The sequence below is a fragment of the Crinia signifera genome, chromosome 4, assembly GCF_055691185.1.
Source record: "Crinia signifera chromosome 4, ASM5569118v1, whole genome shotgun sequence".
Lineage (NCBI taxonomy): Eukaryota > Metazoa > Chordata > Amphibia > Anura > Myobatrachidae > Crinia > Crinia signifera.
This window is the reverse complement of record NC_139220.1, coordinates 113,362,468-113,381,471: the sequence shown is the minus strand read 5'-3', so window position 1 is coordinate 113,381,471 and position 19,004 is coordinate 113,362,468. Positions and strand designations below refer to the sequence as shown.

Genomic DNA, 19,004 nt, shown 5'->3' with positions numbered 1-19,004 from the left:
CACGACTGTCCAAAAAGACGGTTCTCCCGGTGCCGGGTGCAACCACTCTTAAGGATACTTCTGACCGTAAGTTGGAGGTAACCCTTAAGAACATTTTTTCAGCAGCTGGAATTATTCAGCGTCCGGCCCAGGTCGGGTGCTGGGTAAATAAAGCCATAGGGGTATGGGCTTCTCAGATCCTAACAGAGGTCCGTGAGGGCTCTGACCCTGCTTCTATTGTTCAGTTGGCTGAACAGATCCAGGAGGCATCCAATTATCTAATAGACGCCTCTTCTGACGTCTGCATGGTTGCAGCCAAGGTTTCGGCCTTATCTATATCAGCTCGCAGAGCTCTCTGGTTACGCCAATGGCAGGCTGACGCAGAGTCCAAGCGTGCTGTGGAGGCCCTGGCGTTCAATGGGGAGGTTCTTTTCGGGCCAGAGCTCGACAAGTGGATCTCCCAAGCAACGGGGGGTAAGTCCCACTTCCTTCCCTCAGCGGCTCCTCCAGCTACACGCAGGACTCCTCAAAGGCCCTCCTTTCGGTCCTTTCGGCCTACGACCAGATTCAGAGGTCGTTCCAGAGGCGGAGCTCCATCTAGAGGCTCCAGAGGACGAGGCAGAGGCGCCTCGGCAGCTGTCCAGGAGCCCAAGTCCTCAAAGCCAGCCGCATGACTGTCCACGGTCCCATCTGGGGGATCCCAGAGTCGGGGCCCGACTGCTGTCCTTCTGTCACATCTGGCTGCAGTCTTGTCAGGACTCGTGGGTAAGGGATCTCGTGACCCAGGGTTACAAAATCCATTTCAGGTTAGTCCCTCCAAACAGGTTTTTCAAGACCGGTCTCCCAGTCTCAGGGGACAAGGCGCAACTTCTGTTGTCAGCAATCAACAAGCTGCGGACAACGGGAGTTGTGATACCAGTACCCGAGGATCAGCGTACTCAGGGATACTACTCCAGTCTGTTCCTTGTGCCGAAGCCGGATGGCTCGGTAAGGCCTATACTAAATCTAAAGGATTTGAATCCGTTTCTACAAGCGGTCAAATTGAAGATGGAGTCCCTGCAGTCGGTGATTCAGGGACTGGAACAGGGAGAGTTCCTGGTATCCTTGGATATCAGGGACGCATACCTGCACATCCCCATCTGGCCTCCTCACCAGGCCTTCCTCCGGTTCGCTATACAGGAACAACACTGGCAGTTCCAGGCCCTGCCGTTCGGTCTCTCATCGGCCCCCAGGGTCTTCACCAAGGTGATGGCGGTGATGATGGAGGTCCTCAGGGCACAGGGGATTACCATCATCCCCTACTTGGACGATCTTCTTCTGAAGAATCGTTCGAGGGAGGCCCTGTTGTCCAACATACGACTCACCCAGGAGACTCTCATCAGTCATGGGTGGATTCTGAACTTTGCAAAGTCTCAGCTACAGCCGTCCCAACGTCTTCTCTTTTTGGGGATGATTCTGGACACCCAGCAGATGAAGGTTTTTCTACCGCCCGACAAAGTTCAGTCCCTGCAGGTCCTGGTCAGGTCGGTCTTGCGACGGCCACAGGTAACGGTGCACCTTTGCACCAGACTCTTGGGGAAGATGGTGTCCTCCTTCGAGGCGGTACAATATGGCCGCTTCCACTCGCGCCAATTCCAGTTGTCTCTCCTTCACCAGTGGTCAGGGTCCCACCTGCATCTTCAGCAGCGGGTGACCCTGTCTCCTCGAGCCCGTCTGTCTCTGCTGTGGTGGCTCAACTCCGAAAACCTGCAAAGGGGCAGGAGGTTCGGCATATGGGAGTGGACTCTCCTCACCACAGACGCCAGCCTTCGAGGCTGGGGGGCGGTAACGCTGGAACACCAGTTCCAGGGTTTATGGACGAGGCAGGAGAGCTTACTCTCCATCAATGTGCTGGAACTCAGAGCAGTCTACTATGCTCTTCTGCAGGCGGGACACCTGCTGCGGAGCAGAGCAATCAGAGTTCAGTCCGACAACGCCACAGCCGTCGCCTACATAAACAAACAGGGCGGCACTCGGAGCAAGGCGGCGATGAAGGAAGTAAGCAGGATCATCCTCTGGGCTCAGAATCATGCTCAGGCCTTGTCAGCGGTGTTCATCCCCGGAGTGGACAATTGGGAGGCCGACTTTTTAAGTCGGCAACATGCCCACCAGGGGGAGTGGTGCCTCAACCCTCAGGTATTTCAGTCCCTAGTACATCGTTGGGGGTGTCCGCAGGCGGATCTGATGGCGTCCCGCCACAACTTCCAGCTCCCAACATACTTCGCGCGGACTCGAGATCCTCAGGCCGCAGGAGTGGACGCTCTGGTCGCCCCTTGGCCGTTCCAGTTCATTTACCTCTTTCCTCCCTTTCCGCTGATACCTCGGGTATTACAGCGCATTCGCAGGGAGGGGGTAACAGCGCTTCTGATAGCGCCGGATTGGCCCCGGCGCTCGTGGTACACCAACCTGACGGATCTTCTAATCGACGAGCCGTGTCCGCTACCTCTTCAAGAGGACCTCCTCAGTCAGGGTCCCTTCATCTACCCAGATTTAGGACGTCTACATTTGACGGCGTGGCTGCTGAGAGGTCCATCTTGAGACATGCAGGTATCCCTAGGGCGGTGATACCTACAATGATGAGGGCCAGGAAGGAAGTCACCTCCAGACACTATCATCGTATTTGGAGATCCTATGTGGCGTGGTGCGAAAGACGCAGAGTGTCCTCTACTCTGTTCAAGAAGGCTCGGTTGCTCCTGTTTTTACAGGAGGGGTTAAACTCTGGACTTAGACTGAATACACTTAAGGTGCAGGTTTCAGCACTTTCAGTTTTTTTCCAGAAACGTATAGCTCTCATTCCGGAAGTCCACACGTTTTTCCAGGGGGTGCTGAGGCTTCAGCCCCCTATTCGTCCGCCTACGGCTCCCTGGGACCTAGAGCTAGTCCTCAGGTACTTAAAGTCATCGATTTTTGAGCCGTTAGAAGAGGTGGATCTTCGATATCTCACTTGGAAGGTGGTTCTTCTTTTGGCTCTGGCCTCGGCCAGGCGCGTTTCGGAACTGGGGGCGCTTTCTTGTCGCTCACCGTTCCTCCAGTTTCACCCGGACAGAGCAGAGCTCCGTACCAGTCTCTCCTTCCTTCCAAAGGTGGTCTCAGCGTTCCACGTGAACCAACCCATAGTGGTTCCAGCATTCACAGAGGCTTCACCTGAGGATAGGACTTTGGATGTGGTGAGGGCCCTGCGGATTTATGTCTCTCGCACGGCCTCTCTTCGCAAGACGGATGTCTTGTTTGTTACCTACGACCCAGTGCGTCGTGGATGGCCAGCTTCAAAGCAAACGCTGGCCAGATGGATCCGTCTGACTATTCGTCAGGCATACCTTGCTGAGGCTCAGACGCCTCCTACTAACATAGGTGCGCACTCCACCAGATCAGTGGGTCCTTCATGGGCGGCTGCCCGTGGGGTCTCCTTGCAACAGCTCTGTCGTGCTGCGACATGGTCGGGTCGGCACACCTTTGTGCGCTTTTATAGGTTTGATACCTTTGCGGCACCAGCTTCTCAGTTTGGCCGCTCTGTTTTAAGGGGATCTCAGCGCTCACCCACCCGGGTTGAAAGCTCTGGGACGTCCCCAGTGTAACTCCAGTGACACCTAGTGGATGAAGGAGAAACAGGGATTTTGTACTTACCGTAAATCCTTTTCTCCGAGTCCACAGGTGTCACTGGACGCCCACCTCAGCGCTGTTCTCCACCTGTTACGTTCAGTGTTAGGTTCCTATTGGGTAACCTCTGGAGTTTTCCCTTGTCAGGGTTATTTAAACATGGTTATTACACACCTGTCTCGTCTGGTTTGACTCTGTGTGTGTTTGTTTTTTCATATATATATATCTTTTTCTACTATACGTATTGAATGATGTTATGTTGTGATGAACCTCCTCTCGGATGTGTGTTATATCTTTCTGCTCCCTTTCGGGCACGATCTTTATGACTGCCTGGGAGGGGAAGTAGAAGGGGAGGAGTTGGTCACACTGATTAATTATTTTAAAGTGCCCATGCTCCCTGTGGTCGCCTTCTATTCCCAGTGTAACTCCAGTGACACCTGTGGACTCGGAGAAAAGGATTTACGGTAAGTACAAAATCCCTGTTTTTGTTCCACCGGAAAGACAAATCTTTAGGTGTGTACCCAGCTTAAGTCATCCCAGCAGCAATAAAGTGGTACTTACTGTCATGTCAAAAGTCATCAAGTTGTCACATCGACCTCCCAAAGTAGATGGAGCCAGCAAGCAGTCAATGCCATATGCTATGCCACCATCAAACACAAGTTGTCGCTGGATAATCTTGCACTGTCTGTTGTCCAGGAAAATTTCTCCCTGGAAAAATAAAATATTTTCCTACATAAAAAGTTTCCACAGATAATATACATAATGGGCCTTATTCAGAGGTGGACAGACTGGCTGTGTTAGTCACAAAGTACTACTGATTGGTGCTTGTCTAGGACCCATTCTGCACATGCCTGTGACGGTGCGGCAGTAACCTTTGTTCTTAGTTGGTATCGGCAATCTTATTTATTAATTCAGTATTTTAGAGACTGAGGTAATTAAGACTGTATTATATCTCTTACAGGAGGTGGACACCCTCCATTACAACTACTTTGGGTATACTAGGCAGCGCCATTGGGGATCAGTTTTTCTATTGTAGTTCTCAAATGCAGACTGTTATTTTTGAATCACACAAAATATAGCTTTTTTAATTCAGACCCACTTGCTAGGCAGCACTTGACCATCAAATGATTTCTCTCCCGTTCGGAATTAAAACTCAGTGAAAACTAAATTTTATTTCAGCAGGAGATGGGCAAAAAGGGAATGCATATCGTTTTTCATGAGGACACCCATAAAATGCTGGGCGTTTCCCTGCTCCGACCGGTTGTCCACCCCGCCCGCCCCCTTTGGAGCGAATGGCTGAGTGAAAGCCAAAGCCGTTTGTTCCCAAGATCTGCATATGCGCAAATACGCACATGCGCAGACCCCCACCACCATCAGAGTGCAACCGAATTCGGCCCCTTCCAAATGGGTCTGAATTAGGTTCCTATTCTATTATCAAGATATAAAATTGATCTGTTCTCAATCTATAAAAAGACTGTAGACTTCCACCAAATCAAGAACATTTAATGTGGGGCCAGTGTACAAATAGAGAGAACGTGGGTAATAAATCTGAAAGTAGAAAAGCTGTGACAGTCCACACTGAGCCATATCCTATGGGCAGGCCTATGTCTTGCATTGGTTGTTTAGAAAAGGACAGATATGTAATTAACATAGAATCCAATTTTTTCATTTTGGAATCTGGGGTTCTTAGATACCTGTTCTTGGGTTGGCCACAAGCACTCATACTGTATACTAAAATGTGGAAAGAAATTACTCTTATGGGACCTACAAACTGGACAATTTCAGGGCATTTTCTCAGCGATCTGACTAGATCACTTAGAAAATGCCCCTACATCGCTCTTCGTGTAGGGGCCATAGCATTAGCAATGTGCGTTGCTATCGCCTGATGATTAATATCCAGCATGCAGGATTAATCTAGTTAGATCGCCGTTCAGGGCCAGTGTTCTCAGTGAAGAGCACTGGCCCTGACAGATCGCTCAGCACACATCGCTGGCACATCGCTGTGCAGCACTGAGTGATCTTGCTGAGCGATCTACATTGCTCAGATCGCTCAGCAAAAGCTCACCATGTGAAGGCCCCATAAGAACACTGTCTGGACTTACACTCTCTTAGAAGGCACTTTATAGACCAGGTGATCATATAATACAACAAATGCAAGTATGATCCCATAATCACCATATCAGTTTGACCAGCAGACACCCCTCATCCCTTGACAATCAGGAAAAACTCATAGCCCCATAATTTTTCCGTCACGATTTCTTAAAAAGTAGAAAAGAGTAAAATAGCCGAATTGGGCATTTGTGCAGACGGTGGATGGAGCACCCATCTATCACAATTCCCTCTGGCAAGCCTGGTTAATACTGTTTTCAGGTTGAATGGTTTAGTTAATTCTGAAAAGGTTCACACCTGATTGGATTAGCCAGCACCTGCAAGTCCTGTATCTACTTTGCTTGTATCACCTGCTTTACCTGTGTGTGCGTACAATGCCAATCTTCACCTCTATTATTCCCTGATTGATTTCCAAGTATGATTCTGCCTTCTGAGCAATGTCAGAACTTGTTGTGAGTAATTGGCCAAGGTGCAAAAAATATAATTTGGACCCCCCTTCTAAACTCCAACCCAAGTTCACAATGTGCCACACAGCAGTGAGCCTCAACTGGCTTTCATGCTTAAATCCATTGGGGTTAGATCCCTGTACTGTACCTGTAGTTCCTAGCAGTTTTCCAAGTTGAACCTTTCCTTCAGTACAGTATGGATCTGTTTCCTCCCTATATCCTAATGCATGGTCAGTATTAGCTAAGACCTGAGCTGTCACGCTGCACCACTAGCACCTGGCACTCTCCCCCACACCTCAGGTTGGGGTTCGGGCAAGTTCTAGTGTCCTGACAATTTCATGTTTTCTGCCTGGATGCTCCAGTTACATTATGCAATTTATTCTATTTTACTTAGTATGAGAACTCTGCAATTCTAAAATATAAGATATGGTTAAATACAAGCTGCTTACAATAGAATCCTTGTCTGCACATTTTATATTGACATCAGAGCCTTGAAGAGTCTTTATAGATCCCTTAGAAAGGAGGCCAAAAGCAGAAATCTAGAATGATAAAAAAAATTCTACTTTAATACAAGTGACAAAACAACAAAAAGCAATTCACAAAAAAGGCCCATAATCTAGTTGACTCAGATGGATGCGTATTTCGGACGGCCACCGAGTGTTCTTAGCCCCGCCTACCGTACAGATCACTCACACCATCCGAATGTATTAAGACACTGAGCGAATGGACCGCGAGTGGATGTTTCATGCGAACACCTCCCCCATCTTCGGGAACCTCCCCCATTCTCCGATGGTCGCCAACCATCGAATGATGGACCGAGCGGTCAGGCAGCCTCGAGTGCTCCAGACCACTCGGACATTTCTCTGTGCGAAAGAAGGGATATGGGCGGGCAGCTGGCATCTGGCTATGTCAGCTGTCCGCCCCCCACACGTGCGTCACGGCCTGATTACCATACGTACGCCCAACATTTTCAAGGTAACGCCCATGAAACGCGGGTACATACGCATATGGTAATGAGCCCAAACAGCCCTTCATGCCCCTCTCCACCCCTTGCTCGGATGGTTCCGTACGATCCTTTTCTGCACGGAATTCACGGCATGTTCGAATGTGCGAGGCATTCACACATGCGCAGAAATGCCTCTGCACATGTGCAAACACAATACATCAGCCGTCGGACCGAACAAGCAGCCGTCCAACTCAATCAGAATAAGGGCCATATGCTGAAGATAGATATGGGAAAACAGAGATACTGTAGCAAGGTACTGAATAATGGTGCCCATACACAGGTCCAATTTGGATTGATTTCACCTGATTCAACTGATTGGGCCGATATATCGGGTAAAATCGGGCCAAATTGAAGGTATTTGACATGTGATTGGATCCGATGCTAATGTGCAGCACATAAGATCAATCAGAATTCTACCATCAGCGAAACATTGCGAGTGCTTTCTTAGCATTCATGATGTATCGCATCCGATAAGGACCATAGTGAGTGCCCCGCTGGCAGTGGCACACACCTATATTCTGCAGGGGAAGTGCTGGACAGGAGAGGAGCCCTCCCCGCTCTTCATCCTCTGCTGCTGGCTGCTGTGTCACCCAAAGCAGCGTCGCTGCTCACCCAACGCTGTGTTGCCACCCCCTGTCGGCACTTGTTTTAGCAATTTCCAGAATGTGAGCACAGTTTAAGGGCTTGCACAAGCGTGCAGCCATGTGCGCGCAAGTGCAAATTTGCAACCTTCTCGATTCTCAATTCGCTATCGAATTAGGCCCATTGTGCGTTACTCGGAATCTTGCCTTACCCAGGTCATACTTTTAGTCAGAATGAATTTTCTGAACCAAAGTTTTTACCACAGTACATCACAGCAATGCAGAAATCACTCATTTTTTATTACATTTGTTTTTTTTTGTAAATCTAAATAAATTACAACATTTAATGTATTTTACTGCAGCTAATTGATTCGCCAAGGGAATATACAATTAGCACTGATACCCGGCATTTATCAGGGATTATGATTCTTGTGCCTCAGGTATGTGAAGCATAATCCCAGTTAAGGAGCCCTTATAAACCTGATAACATATAGGATCTGGATACTTTCCCAGATCCCTTGTGTTATTGCTCGAAAATGGGAATTCTGGATACCACCCAGCACAGGATAAGGGCCCCCAGCGTGCAAAGTGCCTCTCAGCAAAGCGATTGCAATCACATCATGAAACTAGGCATTATGGGTAGCCCCCTGCCCTCACTACTGGCTGCACCACCGCCATATTTTGGGTCACAGCAGCTGCTTGCGATCTCACGCAGACATTTCTGGGAAGTAACAGGGGATTGGTGTGGCAACAAGTTGCAGACAGGTTATGGGTATAAAAGTGACACCGGCGACCTTTGAGAGTCAGACATTATGATGGCCAGGCCCAGAGGCGTAACTCTGGGAGACAATGGAGACATCTGCCGCCGGGCTCCTGCTCCCAAGGGGGCACCTCTCCTCCCTGCCTGTTTGAATCAGTTAATTGAAAGCCATCAATGTCACTTTTGGGGCTGACTCCCTGTCCTAACATTATTTTTGCAAGTGTCACACCCTGTATTAGAACCCATGACATGTCTTACTGTAGACAGACACCTTACTGATTGAGATTTTGGGGGGCACAATATTTACCTTGCCATGGCCAACTGGGAAGAATTTACGCTACTGGCCAGGCCATTGGTCTGACGATAATTCCTCTAAGTACGCAGAACCTGGAATTACGCTGCAGCAAATGGGCATCTTAATAAATAGGACACCCATCAGCTTCGGCATTACAATGATCATGTACAGCCTACATGTCATACCCCATGCTCAGTGCATTAATGATCCAGTGGTTCATTGATTCCTGGGCAAATTTTGCAGCAGTCATCAGTACAATTTATAAATGGACCTCAATACAATTTAGGGTAATACACATTCCGATACATTGTAAGGTCACTAATTAATCCCCATAGCATGTACTGGTATACAAGTCACGTCTTGCCAAAGGAAATATATCTATTTTCGTTTTCAATAGATTCTCATACTAAGGAAACATTTGCCACTTACCTTGGCATCCCTAATGATGTGATACTTTAAGTATTGCGCAAGCTTCTCTTTGTTTTGACTATTGTATAGAAAGTCATTTTGTTCCTTGGTTAAGTTCTGAATGGCCTGGTCTGTTGGTAGGAAGAGGGTGACTGGTCGGTGTACCGGATCATCTATGAGAGTCATTAGATCTGCATCCTGCAAATAAATAGTGGAGACTGATAATGAAACAGGTCACATTACACCATGGGGGTCATTCAGAAAACTGATGTTTTTTTTACTGCGCATGAGCATAATTATTTATGCGCTTGTGCAGGGTCCCTGGGCGAATGGACTTGGTGTAGGTGAAGAGTTTGCGTTGCTCCCAACTTAGGATCAGCTCCAAGGTCCCAAAGGTGCGTACACATGGTGCGATTTGGCGGTACCCACTATGCGATGTGTACGATACATCATCACAATATGAGTCGTGATCTATATAATATCATAGGCCGCATATTGTGTGCCCAGCTTTAAGGTAGAATGACAAAGGATAGGTTCAGCAATGTTCCGGTGTCACTGCTATCACTGTTGGAAAAGGACTAATGTGCATATTTATACATTTTACAAAAACAAAATACTGTCATATTGCATTATGCAATCATCAAGAATATCCTATAATTTGCAAACTACTGATTTATTAAAAGCAAAGCGCTAAATAAAAATAAATTAGTCACCAATAGTTAATAATGTACCTGTATTAATTTGATCATTGTACTGTATCCATTCGATTCTGCAACTGTTTTTAAATTATCCTGGAGAAAAGAAAAGCAGACATGTATTTTGATGTGACATAATATCCAACATACAGTTTGAAAACCACTTCACTATATGGAGCACTATAAAGAATCGTATCTCGAAGACCTTCCTATTTAATAAAGTGATGAAGAGATTTACTGCACTGCACTAATGGAAGCAGCAGTTGAAGGGCCTGAATTACAGCTTTAGAACAATGTAATTGTTTTAGAATGTGTTAATTTTGACTCTATAGCAGTGGTTCCCAAACTGTGCGCCGTGGCTCCCTGGGGTGCCTCGGGACACATGCAGGGGTGCCCTGGGTTGGTAGTCCAGGACCAACTAAAATTATTAATGGTTAATTATTTATAAGCAAAACCAGTGCTGGTGGCTGCCAATCATAAAATGTGTACAAACAGAAGCAATTCCTGCCCTTTTCCACATAACTGACCCTAAGAATAGCATATAAATCCAATCTAATTAAAATAAATTCGGCCTAGGGGTGCCCCGAAAAAAATTCTTATACTCTAGGGTGCCGTGATTAAAAAAACATTGGGGACCCCTGCTCTATAGTCATTTTCACCATTAACTACTATCATAGTTGGATCATCGTATATTACACTGAACTATCTGCAACCAGAAAGGTGAATACATGATTGTTAATTACATTTATTACACCCTGACAACATTCCCAGAACACTTGCTTCTTTTGTCAGACATGGGGCCTTATTCAGATCTGAGCTCAGTACAAATTTGTTTGGTAAATGGGCAAAACCATGTGGAGCAGATGTAACCTGTGCAAAGAGAGTTAAATTTGGGTGGGGTGTGCTGAAACTGAAATCTAAATTGCAGTGTAAAAATAATGCAGCCAGTATTTATCCTGCACAGAAACAAAACAACTCACACAAATCTAACTCTCTCTATACATGTTACATCTGCCCCACCTGCAGTGCACATGGTTTTGCCCATTTTCCAAACAAATTTGTACTGAGCGCAGATCTGAATAATGCCCATGTTTTCTCCACTTTCTGGACTTGGGGCTCTTTATAGAATAATGCTGGATACACACTTTGAGATTATTTGGGTTATTCAATTATCCGCACGGTTTACCCTGCAACTATTTGTTGGAAAAAAATCCCTGAGGCTCAGAGAAAGGCTGTTTTATTTAAAAAAAATTCCTATGCCGAAAAATTGGAATTCACACTCAGAACCCCACTAACTACACATAAACTGCAAGTTCATTTGAATAAATTGTGGGAATCAATCTGTTTTCCAGTCTTTGGGAGCAAATGGTCAATTGTCATTTGCTCCCATACAGATTTACATTCCTACGAGAAAGATTGGACAGATAATCCTATAGTGTGTACCCAGTATTACAACATAAATAATACCAATCCTTACCACTGCTTTCTCCGATCTCTCCTGCATTTTCTTGGGAACAAGTACTTTATCAATGAAATGCACAACTCCATTTGTCAATAGTATCATTTCTTCATCAGATATGACATTTGTATCTTCATTCAAAACCACAGTGTTCTGTAATGGAAATGAACATGTCATGTATTCAGCAGGACAAATTAGGATATACACAATAGAGTGAGTTTTATCTACACATTATTAAACACATAAAGGCCGTGTAAAAAAGGATTTTCATTGTATCAGTATCGCAGTAAAACTACTAGTTATACAATTTCACTTTTAGTGGAGGATTTCTACACTTACTGTACATAAAAAATGTTTTAAGTAACTTATTTCGGGACAGATAGCATTTCCCTTTGGTAGAAGCAGTATAATATTTAGGGGACACTGTTGAAAATGAAAATAAAATAAAAACTTAGGATGGGTACACAGTATGCCGACGGTTCGGCCTGATCACTGGTTCCGCCACCAGAGTGGCCATTTTAATAAGCATACACATTTACCATTCGCCTGCTTGATATGTCTGGCCAAACATTATAACTGGATGTGCACCTCAATAGGTCACCCCAGCTTTGACATAATTGTTGGCGATTCCTGCATCTGGCATATGGGACTATTGGCGGAAGAGCCAGACATGAAGATACTTTATATCGACATTGCATATGCTGACGTGCCGACCTGATATGTCTGTGAACAACTTAATTTACAGACATATCGGGTATGACCTACAGTTATATTGTTTGTCCATCAATCGAACAATACTGTATATCGTCCAACTGCAGAAAGTAGTCCTATATGGAATTATTGCAATGTCTCTTAATGATAGGAATACAGAATATGCATTCTTTATTCAAGGTCTTCAATGGCTACACATTACAAGTAGTAGTAGTGGTTATGCAGCTTCTCTTATCAAAATGAAGCTTTAAGTAGCCCAAAATAAACCCCACAAATTAAATGGGCTTTGGTCAGCCTATTTCATAGGCTTATAAACCCAACTAGAATGCTAAGCCAATTCCACCGCCATGCCGTCATCTATGTATGAATGCTGCTCCAGCAGCACTGACTCTATCACTAGGCAGATACCTAGGGGCTACAGATTCTGGGCGGTGCCCCTGAGTCTAAAATTAAAGGGGACTCACAGAGGCATCCTTGTTGTACTTAATGCAAATGGAAGGTGTAGAACAGGGGTCTTCAACCTTTAAAACAGTGTGGGCCACATTAAAAAATTCAACGAAGCCTGAGGGCCACTAAGCTCTACTGTTGTATTTAGCACAGCTCTTAATAGATAGACAGCACACCCCCCGCATAGATAGTTGGTACAGCTGCCCATACACATAAACCCTGCCCCCAATATATATAGTCTGCACCAGGGCTATTTCTAAACAATTAGGGTCCCAGTGTGAACAGACTAAAAATGCAGCCCCCCATACATAATTTGGTATTTAAGAAATTGCGTGCGCCTACGGCACGCGCTCCCAAAAAGGGGTGTTATCTAATTATAAGGGCCGTGGTCTAATTATAAGAGTGTGAACTAGCAGGAAAAAAATTACCTGACACCTCACTTTTGCAACCTGCATGACCAGACATTGGTTACCACAGGAATGGTTGTTGTCCTTCCACACTTAAGTTGGCTGTCTAAAGGCCGCACAGTGACATATAAACATGAAGGCCCATTGCACATTATGCAACACCCGGGATGCCCATTGCACATTATGCCACACACTAGGATGCCCATTGCACATTATGCCACACACCGTGATGCCCATTGCACATTATGTCTCACACCATGATGCTCATTACACATTATGCCATACACCATGACACCCATTGCACATCATGCCTCACACCATGATGCCCATTGCACTATAAGGCCCCCAATACTCCTGCTTATGCATATGATGCACCCAGCAGTGCCTCTCACAAAATGCCACCAGTAGTGTCCCTCACAAAATGCCCTAGTATTGCTCTCCATAGTCAGCACTGCATTGCACAGCATGCCAGCCCTCCCTTAGTCAGCTCCACATTGCACTGCCAGCCTCCCTCCCCCATAGTCAGCACCCTCCCCATACACAGGGCCACATTGCACTGCCAGCCCCCCCTCCCCCATAGTCAGCACCCTCCCCATACACAGTGGCGTCACTAGGCAGGTGCGGGGGGGTGCGGCCCGCACCGGGTGTCACCAGTTAGTGGGGTGACACCAACATCAGCCATGCTGCCGGCCCGCCGCCGCTTCCATGCAGAGGTGAGAGAGAAGACAGAGTGCATTTCGCATCTCTCCTTCCCCTCACTATCCGCCGCATCAGAGAGGAGGGGAGGAGAATGCTAAGCACAGGGCGCATATTTCCTAGTCCCGGGTTCGCTCAGTGGTAGCTCGGCACTTACTTTACCTGCTGCTGTGTAGCGGTTCCTCGCTTGGCGGCAGGAGGTCAGATAGTGACCTCCTGCCGCCAAGTGATGAAGCGCTTCCCGACGGCGGAGTGGCAGGAGGTCACTATCTGACCTCCTGCCGCCAAGTGAGGAACAGCACACAGCAGCACTTGCCTTCCCCAGCGCCAGAAATCGCGCTTTATTCCTCCCTCCTTCCCTCATGACATGCCGTCAACTCCACTGCTCCTCCCAATCATCTCCCTGCATCTAGTAATCGATGTTTCATTTTAAAACTGTGTCTGACTCCAGCCTGCATTCCTACTGATGTATAATGGGCATCATATGTGTGGCATATGTTTAAAGACTCATTAAAGTTTAACAGGAAGTACACAATGCGCACAGTCCCGCCCGCCCCAGTCAGCACCTCCGCTGTGTCCCACTGCTAAGGGGACAGCGTGTGGAAGGATTTTAAGGGGACAGCGTGTGGAAGGATTTTTTTTTTTAAATCAGCACGGCATTTAAGAAAAAAACGCAATTTTTAAAACAATACGGCCCGCGGGCCACGGGTTGAAGACCCCTGGTGTAGAACTTCTAAGACTTTACCTCCACACTTTAACATGAGGTTCTGAAAAGTCGATATTGGTGGTAGTGGTGGGAGCAGCAAGCTGAAGTTCGGCCTAGGGTGCTGAAAAATCTTGCATTGACCCTGTAGTCTAGTGAGAAGTGTAGCTGGGGACTGGTAAGGATAAATGACTGCCCAGAATGCACGCTTTTTACAGTATATTGCCCTCTTCTGAGTAAAACAGGTTGATGGGGACAGCTGTTTTGCTACACAGAGATTGCAGAACCTCCATAGAGAGAGGTAGCCTCCCTTCTGCCAGATATCTGACATGGTAGCTACTATTATAGAAAATATATATTGGCTGTATTGACACAGGTGTGCAGAGTGACTTCCATGTGTGGCACCCCAGTGAAGGGTGCCCGCCTATGCCCCAATGGAGCCTTTTCATTGCCGGCCAACGCTGCCAGCAAATACCTGCCTTGCGAGCAGGGCTGTGAGGGGTTAAACAGCCCAGCTCCCTTCACGTGAAGGGAGCCTGACACCCCCCTGATTGGCTGCCCTGGAGTGTGTGAAGACAGGAAGCTGAGAGGTCAGGGGTCAGCCAGCAGAGCGGGAGGAAACTTGCTGCAGTGGAGAGAAGTCAGAGTGGAGAGAAGTCAGAGTGGAGAGAAGTCAGAGTGGAGAGAAGTCAGAGTGGAGAGAAGTCAGAGAGGAGAGAAGTCAGAGATTGTGCACGGAGAGCTTGGCAGTCTAAAGACCTGCAGAGAGGGCAGAGGTCAGCCCAGTGTGATAAGCAGTGCACTGAAGAGAGAACCTGGCTGTGACTGACAGCTGAGAGAGGGAGTCTGGAAGACCCAAGGCACCCCACACTGGAGAAGAAGCAGCAGCAGCAGCCATCACAGAAGGGGCCTGACTCGAGACCAGCAGGAGCTGGCATCTGCAGCTGAAAACTAAGGTACAGGAGCACCCCTACCCTCAGGCTGGCCCGCATCCCATGGTGGCCCACCTTACACAGCTATTGACATGCCTCATCCCTTGCAAGGGGAGATTAGGATACAGAGACACACAGCGCCCCCTGCCTGACGCAGAGGCAACAGCACCCGTGGGGTTCCCACTGCCAAGACCAGTCCTTTATTCTGGTTAACCGCTGTTAACCCCCGCTGTTAACCCCTGTGACCTGTTACACATACAACACAGGAGGTCACCCCAAGGATGGCCTGCCTGTCCCTCACTGAGGACCGTTTTACCCTTTCCTGGGAGTTATAGATAAGTGTGCACACTGTTAGGGCCTAATTCAGAGTGAGGATTTGTGCGTCGTGGGACTGTTATGCCCCTTTCAGACCGCACTTTTAAAACGGTAAATTGCCGTTTTTTTACCGTTTTAAAACGGTAATGTGTGCGGTCTGAAAGGTCCAGTCCCACTTAACCGGTTAGAAAATGCCGTTTTTTCTAACCGGTTAAAATGCAGGGTCCTACCCGTTTCTGAACCGGTATTTTAGCGCAAAAATCGGCTCAGAAACGGTATTTAGGACCCAGCCAATGAGCTGGGTCCTAAATTCAGCACAGTGAATACTTAATGAGCGCTCATTAAGTATTCACAGCACTGGAGCCCCCCCGCGCGTGTCGACACCCCCCGCGCGCGTGTCGACGCCCCCCGCGTGTCGACCCCCCCCGCGCGTGTCGGCGCCCCCCCCCGTGTCGACTTACCCCGTGCCGGTATCTCCGTTGTGGTTCCCGGCACTGCAGCTCAGTATGCTCGGAAAGCACTTATGAAAAAAGTGTCTTTCAGAAAATGGCTGCCCACCATACGGAAGACAGTTTTTTTAAACAGGGTTTCCTATGGGGCAGCCATTTTCTGGAAGACACTTTTTTCATAAGTGCTTTCCGAGCATACTGAGCTGCAGTCCACAACGGAGGTACCGGCACGGGGTAAGTCGACACGGGGGGGGGGCGCCGACACGCGGGGTGGGGTGGGGGGTCGTCGACACGCGCGGGGGGCGTCGACATGCGCGGGGGGCGTCGACATGCGCGGGGGGCGTCGACATGCTCTCGGTCGACACGCGAGGGGGGGGGGGAGCTGCACGGAGGGGAGGGCTGAAGGCTGCACTGGCTTTGACCCTGTATTTGGAAAGTTTCCAAAAACGGGTCTGCCAGTGTCAAAAAATCGGCACTTAAACGGTAATATACCGTTTAAGTGCTGCGGTGTGAAAGGGGTTTTATCTGGCAGACCCGTTTTTGGAAACGTTTCCAAATACAGGGTCAAAGCCAGTTATGCGGTCTGAAAGCAGCATTATTGCCCTCAGGAACTCTGTATGGTATCTGAGACTGCAGTTACAGGGTGTGCAGCGCCACCCAGTGGACAATCTGATTTATAGCAGTACAGGTGTAGTGAAGCATTTTAGTGTCACATTATTGTCTTTAATATTTCTCTCCTTAATAGTACTTTCTTTAAATGTCTTTGTCTTATTGATTGATGTTTGCATATATGTAGGAGTATATCACAGCGACTAGTGCAGTTGTTTTTCTTTAATAAATATTTGTCGCTGCTAGCTGTAGTAGCCTCGTCTTTTGTGGGTTCTCCTTGGGTTGTGCCGTTCCCTGCCACAGGTTCTCCGGAAGAAGCCGTGAGGAATCCAGAAGCTGCCGCCGTAATCAGCTCCAGATTCAGGTACCATCTTACACCACACCGTTACAGTGAGTCTGTCACACATGCATGTTTCATTTAAGAGCTACACTTTACTTATGGCTTGGGCCACACATAGTGGTCACAGGGTCCCGTTCAGTGGGACTCGCTTGGCCGGGGGGTGGCTGTGTGGAGTCACACACAACATTTTGGCCAGATCATGCAGAACAGGATACAGCCACTGCCAACCAGATTTCGAGTAGAGCACAACCGCACTGTGTGAACACATACATTTGAATGTATGTATTCACCTTCCATAGGAGCCTTGAATAGGAACCTTTGTGCAGGCTCCTTCTGGGCAAGCAGGTCCCGCTGAATGGAAACCGCTGTACCGCACAGTGTGGCCCCCAGCCTAACAGGCCGTACACACATAGTGATGTTACAGAGCTCAGCACACAGAGCTGACAGCCCACACACAGAGCGAATGGTCAGCTCTGTGTGCTGAGTGAGCTGACAGCGCCAGTGTTCTCCGGTAAGAGAACACTGGTGATGCCGATATTGATGGACACTGCTCATGAATCTCGGACAGCGATGCAGGGACGCTTATTGCTGTCGCTATAGCCCCTACACACACACACACACACACACACACACACCGATGTAGGGGCATTTTCTAAGCGACTTTGCCAAACTAAGTAAAGTCACTTAGAAAATGCCTTAATATCGGCATGTGTGTAGGTCAAATAAGGGTATTTGTTGCTTGATTTCCCATCCTTAGCATAGAAGTGTACTGTATATTGAGTGTATAGGAAACTGCTAACCTATCAAATGCCCTCTGCTAATACATTTATAGGATCATCAGGTGATCTGTGTGTAATGCATGTATATATACATACTGTATTCTGTATATCTGTATAACATATGTATAATCTTATGTTTCTTGAACAGCAATAGCTGTATTGTATCTATGTCCAAGGGTTTTTCTAACTGGAGTTCTATGCTTTGTATTACTACTATTCACATTTACTCTCTAGCACCCAATGTCAGATTTAGTTTTAATTGACATTTATTTTCACACCTCTTTATATCATCTCCTACACTATGGGGGAAATTTACTAAAGGAAATTTGTAAAAAAAAATAGGTGTATTTGTATCCAGAAATACACTTATTTTTGACATTTACTATCCCGAAAATACGTCAATTCGTATTCGTATTGATAGCACATCAATACGACTCCGAATTGCCGTATTTTCGGGATAGTAAATGTCAAAAATAAGTGTATTTCTGGATACAAATACACCATTTGGTACTTGTGTATTTTGGCGGCGCCCATCGCATCGCATACCATAAGGCATGCGATGGTATGCTATGCGACGCGATATCGCGCGATACTGTACAATGTCATACAATTTTAAAATGCGATGCAATTAAACATTGTATAAGCACCCTAATGGGTGCTTACAATGTTAAATGCACCCCCACGCCACCCCCCCACTATAAACGTGAACCCGAAGCGTGGCGAGCGCAGCGAGCCCGCGAGGGGCGGCGGTACGAGTCCTACGACCTTTTCATACCCCCACTATCCACTTCAGCGTGGAGTTGAGAATAGAAAGTGTGGCGAGCGCAGCGAGCCACCGAGCCCGAAGCGCGGCGAGGGGACGCGGATACCTGTGAAGCCCGCGAGGGGACTCCGATACCTGTGAAGGTATCCGCGTCCGCTCGCCACGCTTCGGGCTCGGTGGCTCGCTGCGCTCGCCACACTTTCTATTCTCGACTCCACGCCGACGTGGATAGTGGGGGTATGAAAAGGTCGCCACGCTTCGGGTTCACGTTTATAGTGGGGGGGGTGGCGTGGGGGTGCATTTAACATTGTAAGCACCCATTAGGGTGCTTAAAAGCACCCTTTAGGGTGCTCATACAATCTTTCATCGCACAGGGGGCAAAAATCGCATCGCATGCCATCGGGTGCATGGCATGCGATGCGATTTAAACATCGCGCGATGAAGATCGGGGGCGCCGCCAAAATACACAAGTACCCACC

General features: G+C 47.6%; 1 protein-coding gene across 1 annotated transcript in view; it reads right to left on the bottom strand.

Annotated features, from left to right (window-relative positions):
- Positions 1-19,004, bottom strand: part of LOC146074317 (stabilin-2-like) — a 227,452-nt gene that overhangs the window by 49,854 nt on the left and 158,594 nt on the right. Inside the window, exons 49-53 of the mRNA XM_083182260.1 lie at positions 11,393-11,527; positions 9,952-10,011; positions 9,242-9,418; positions 6,620-6,709; positions 4,177-4,323 (exon numbers count right to left, since the gene is read on the bottom strand). Of these exons, the coding sequence (XP_083038386.1) occupies positions 4,177-4,323; positions 6,620-6,709; positions 9,242-9,418; positions 9,952-10,011; positions 11,393-11,527 (609 nt within the window). The remainder of the gene's footprint in view (positions 1-4,176; positions 4,324-6,619; positions 6,710-9,241; positions 9,419-9,951; positions 10,012-11,392; positions 11,528-19,004) is intronic.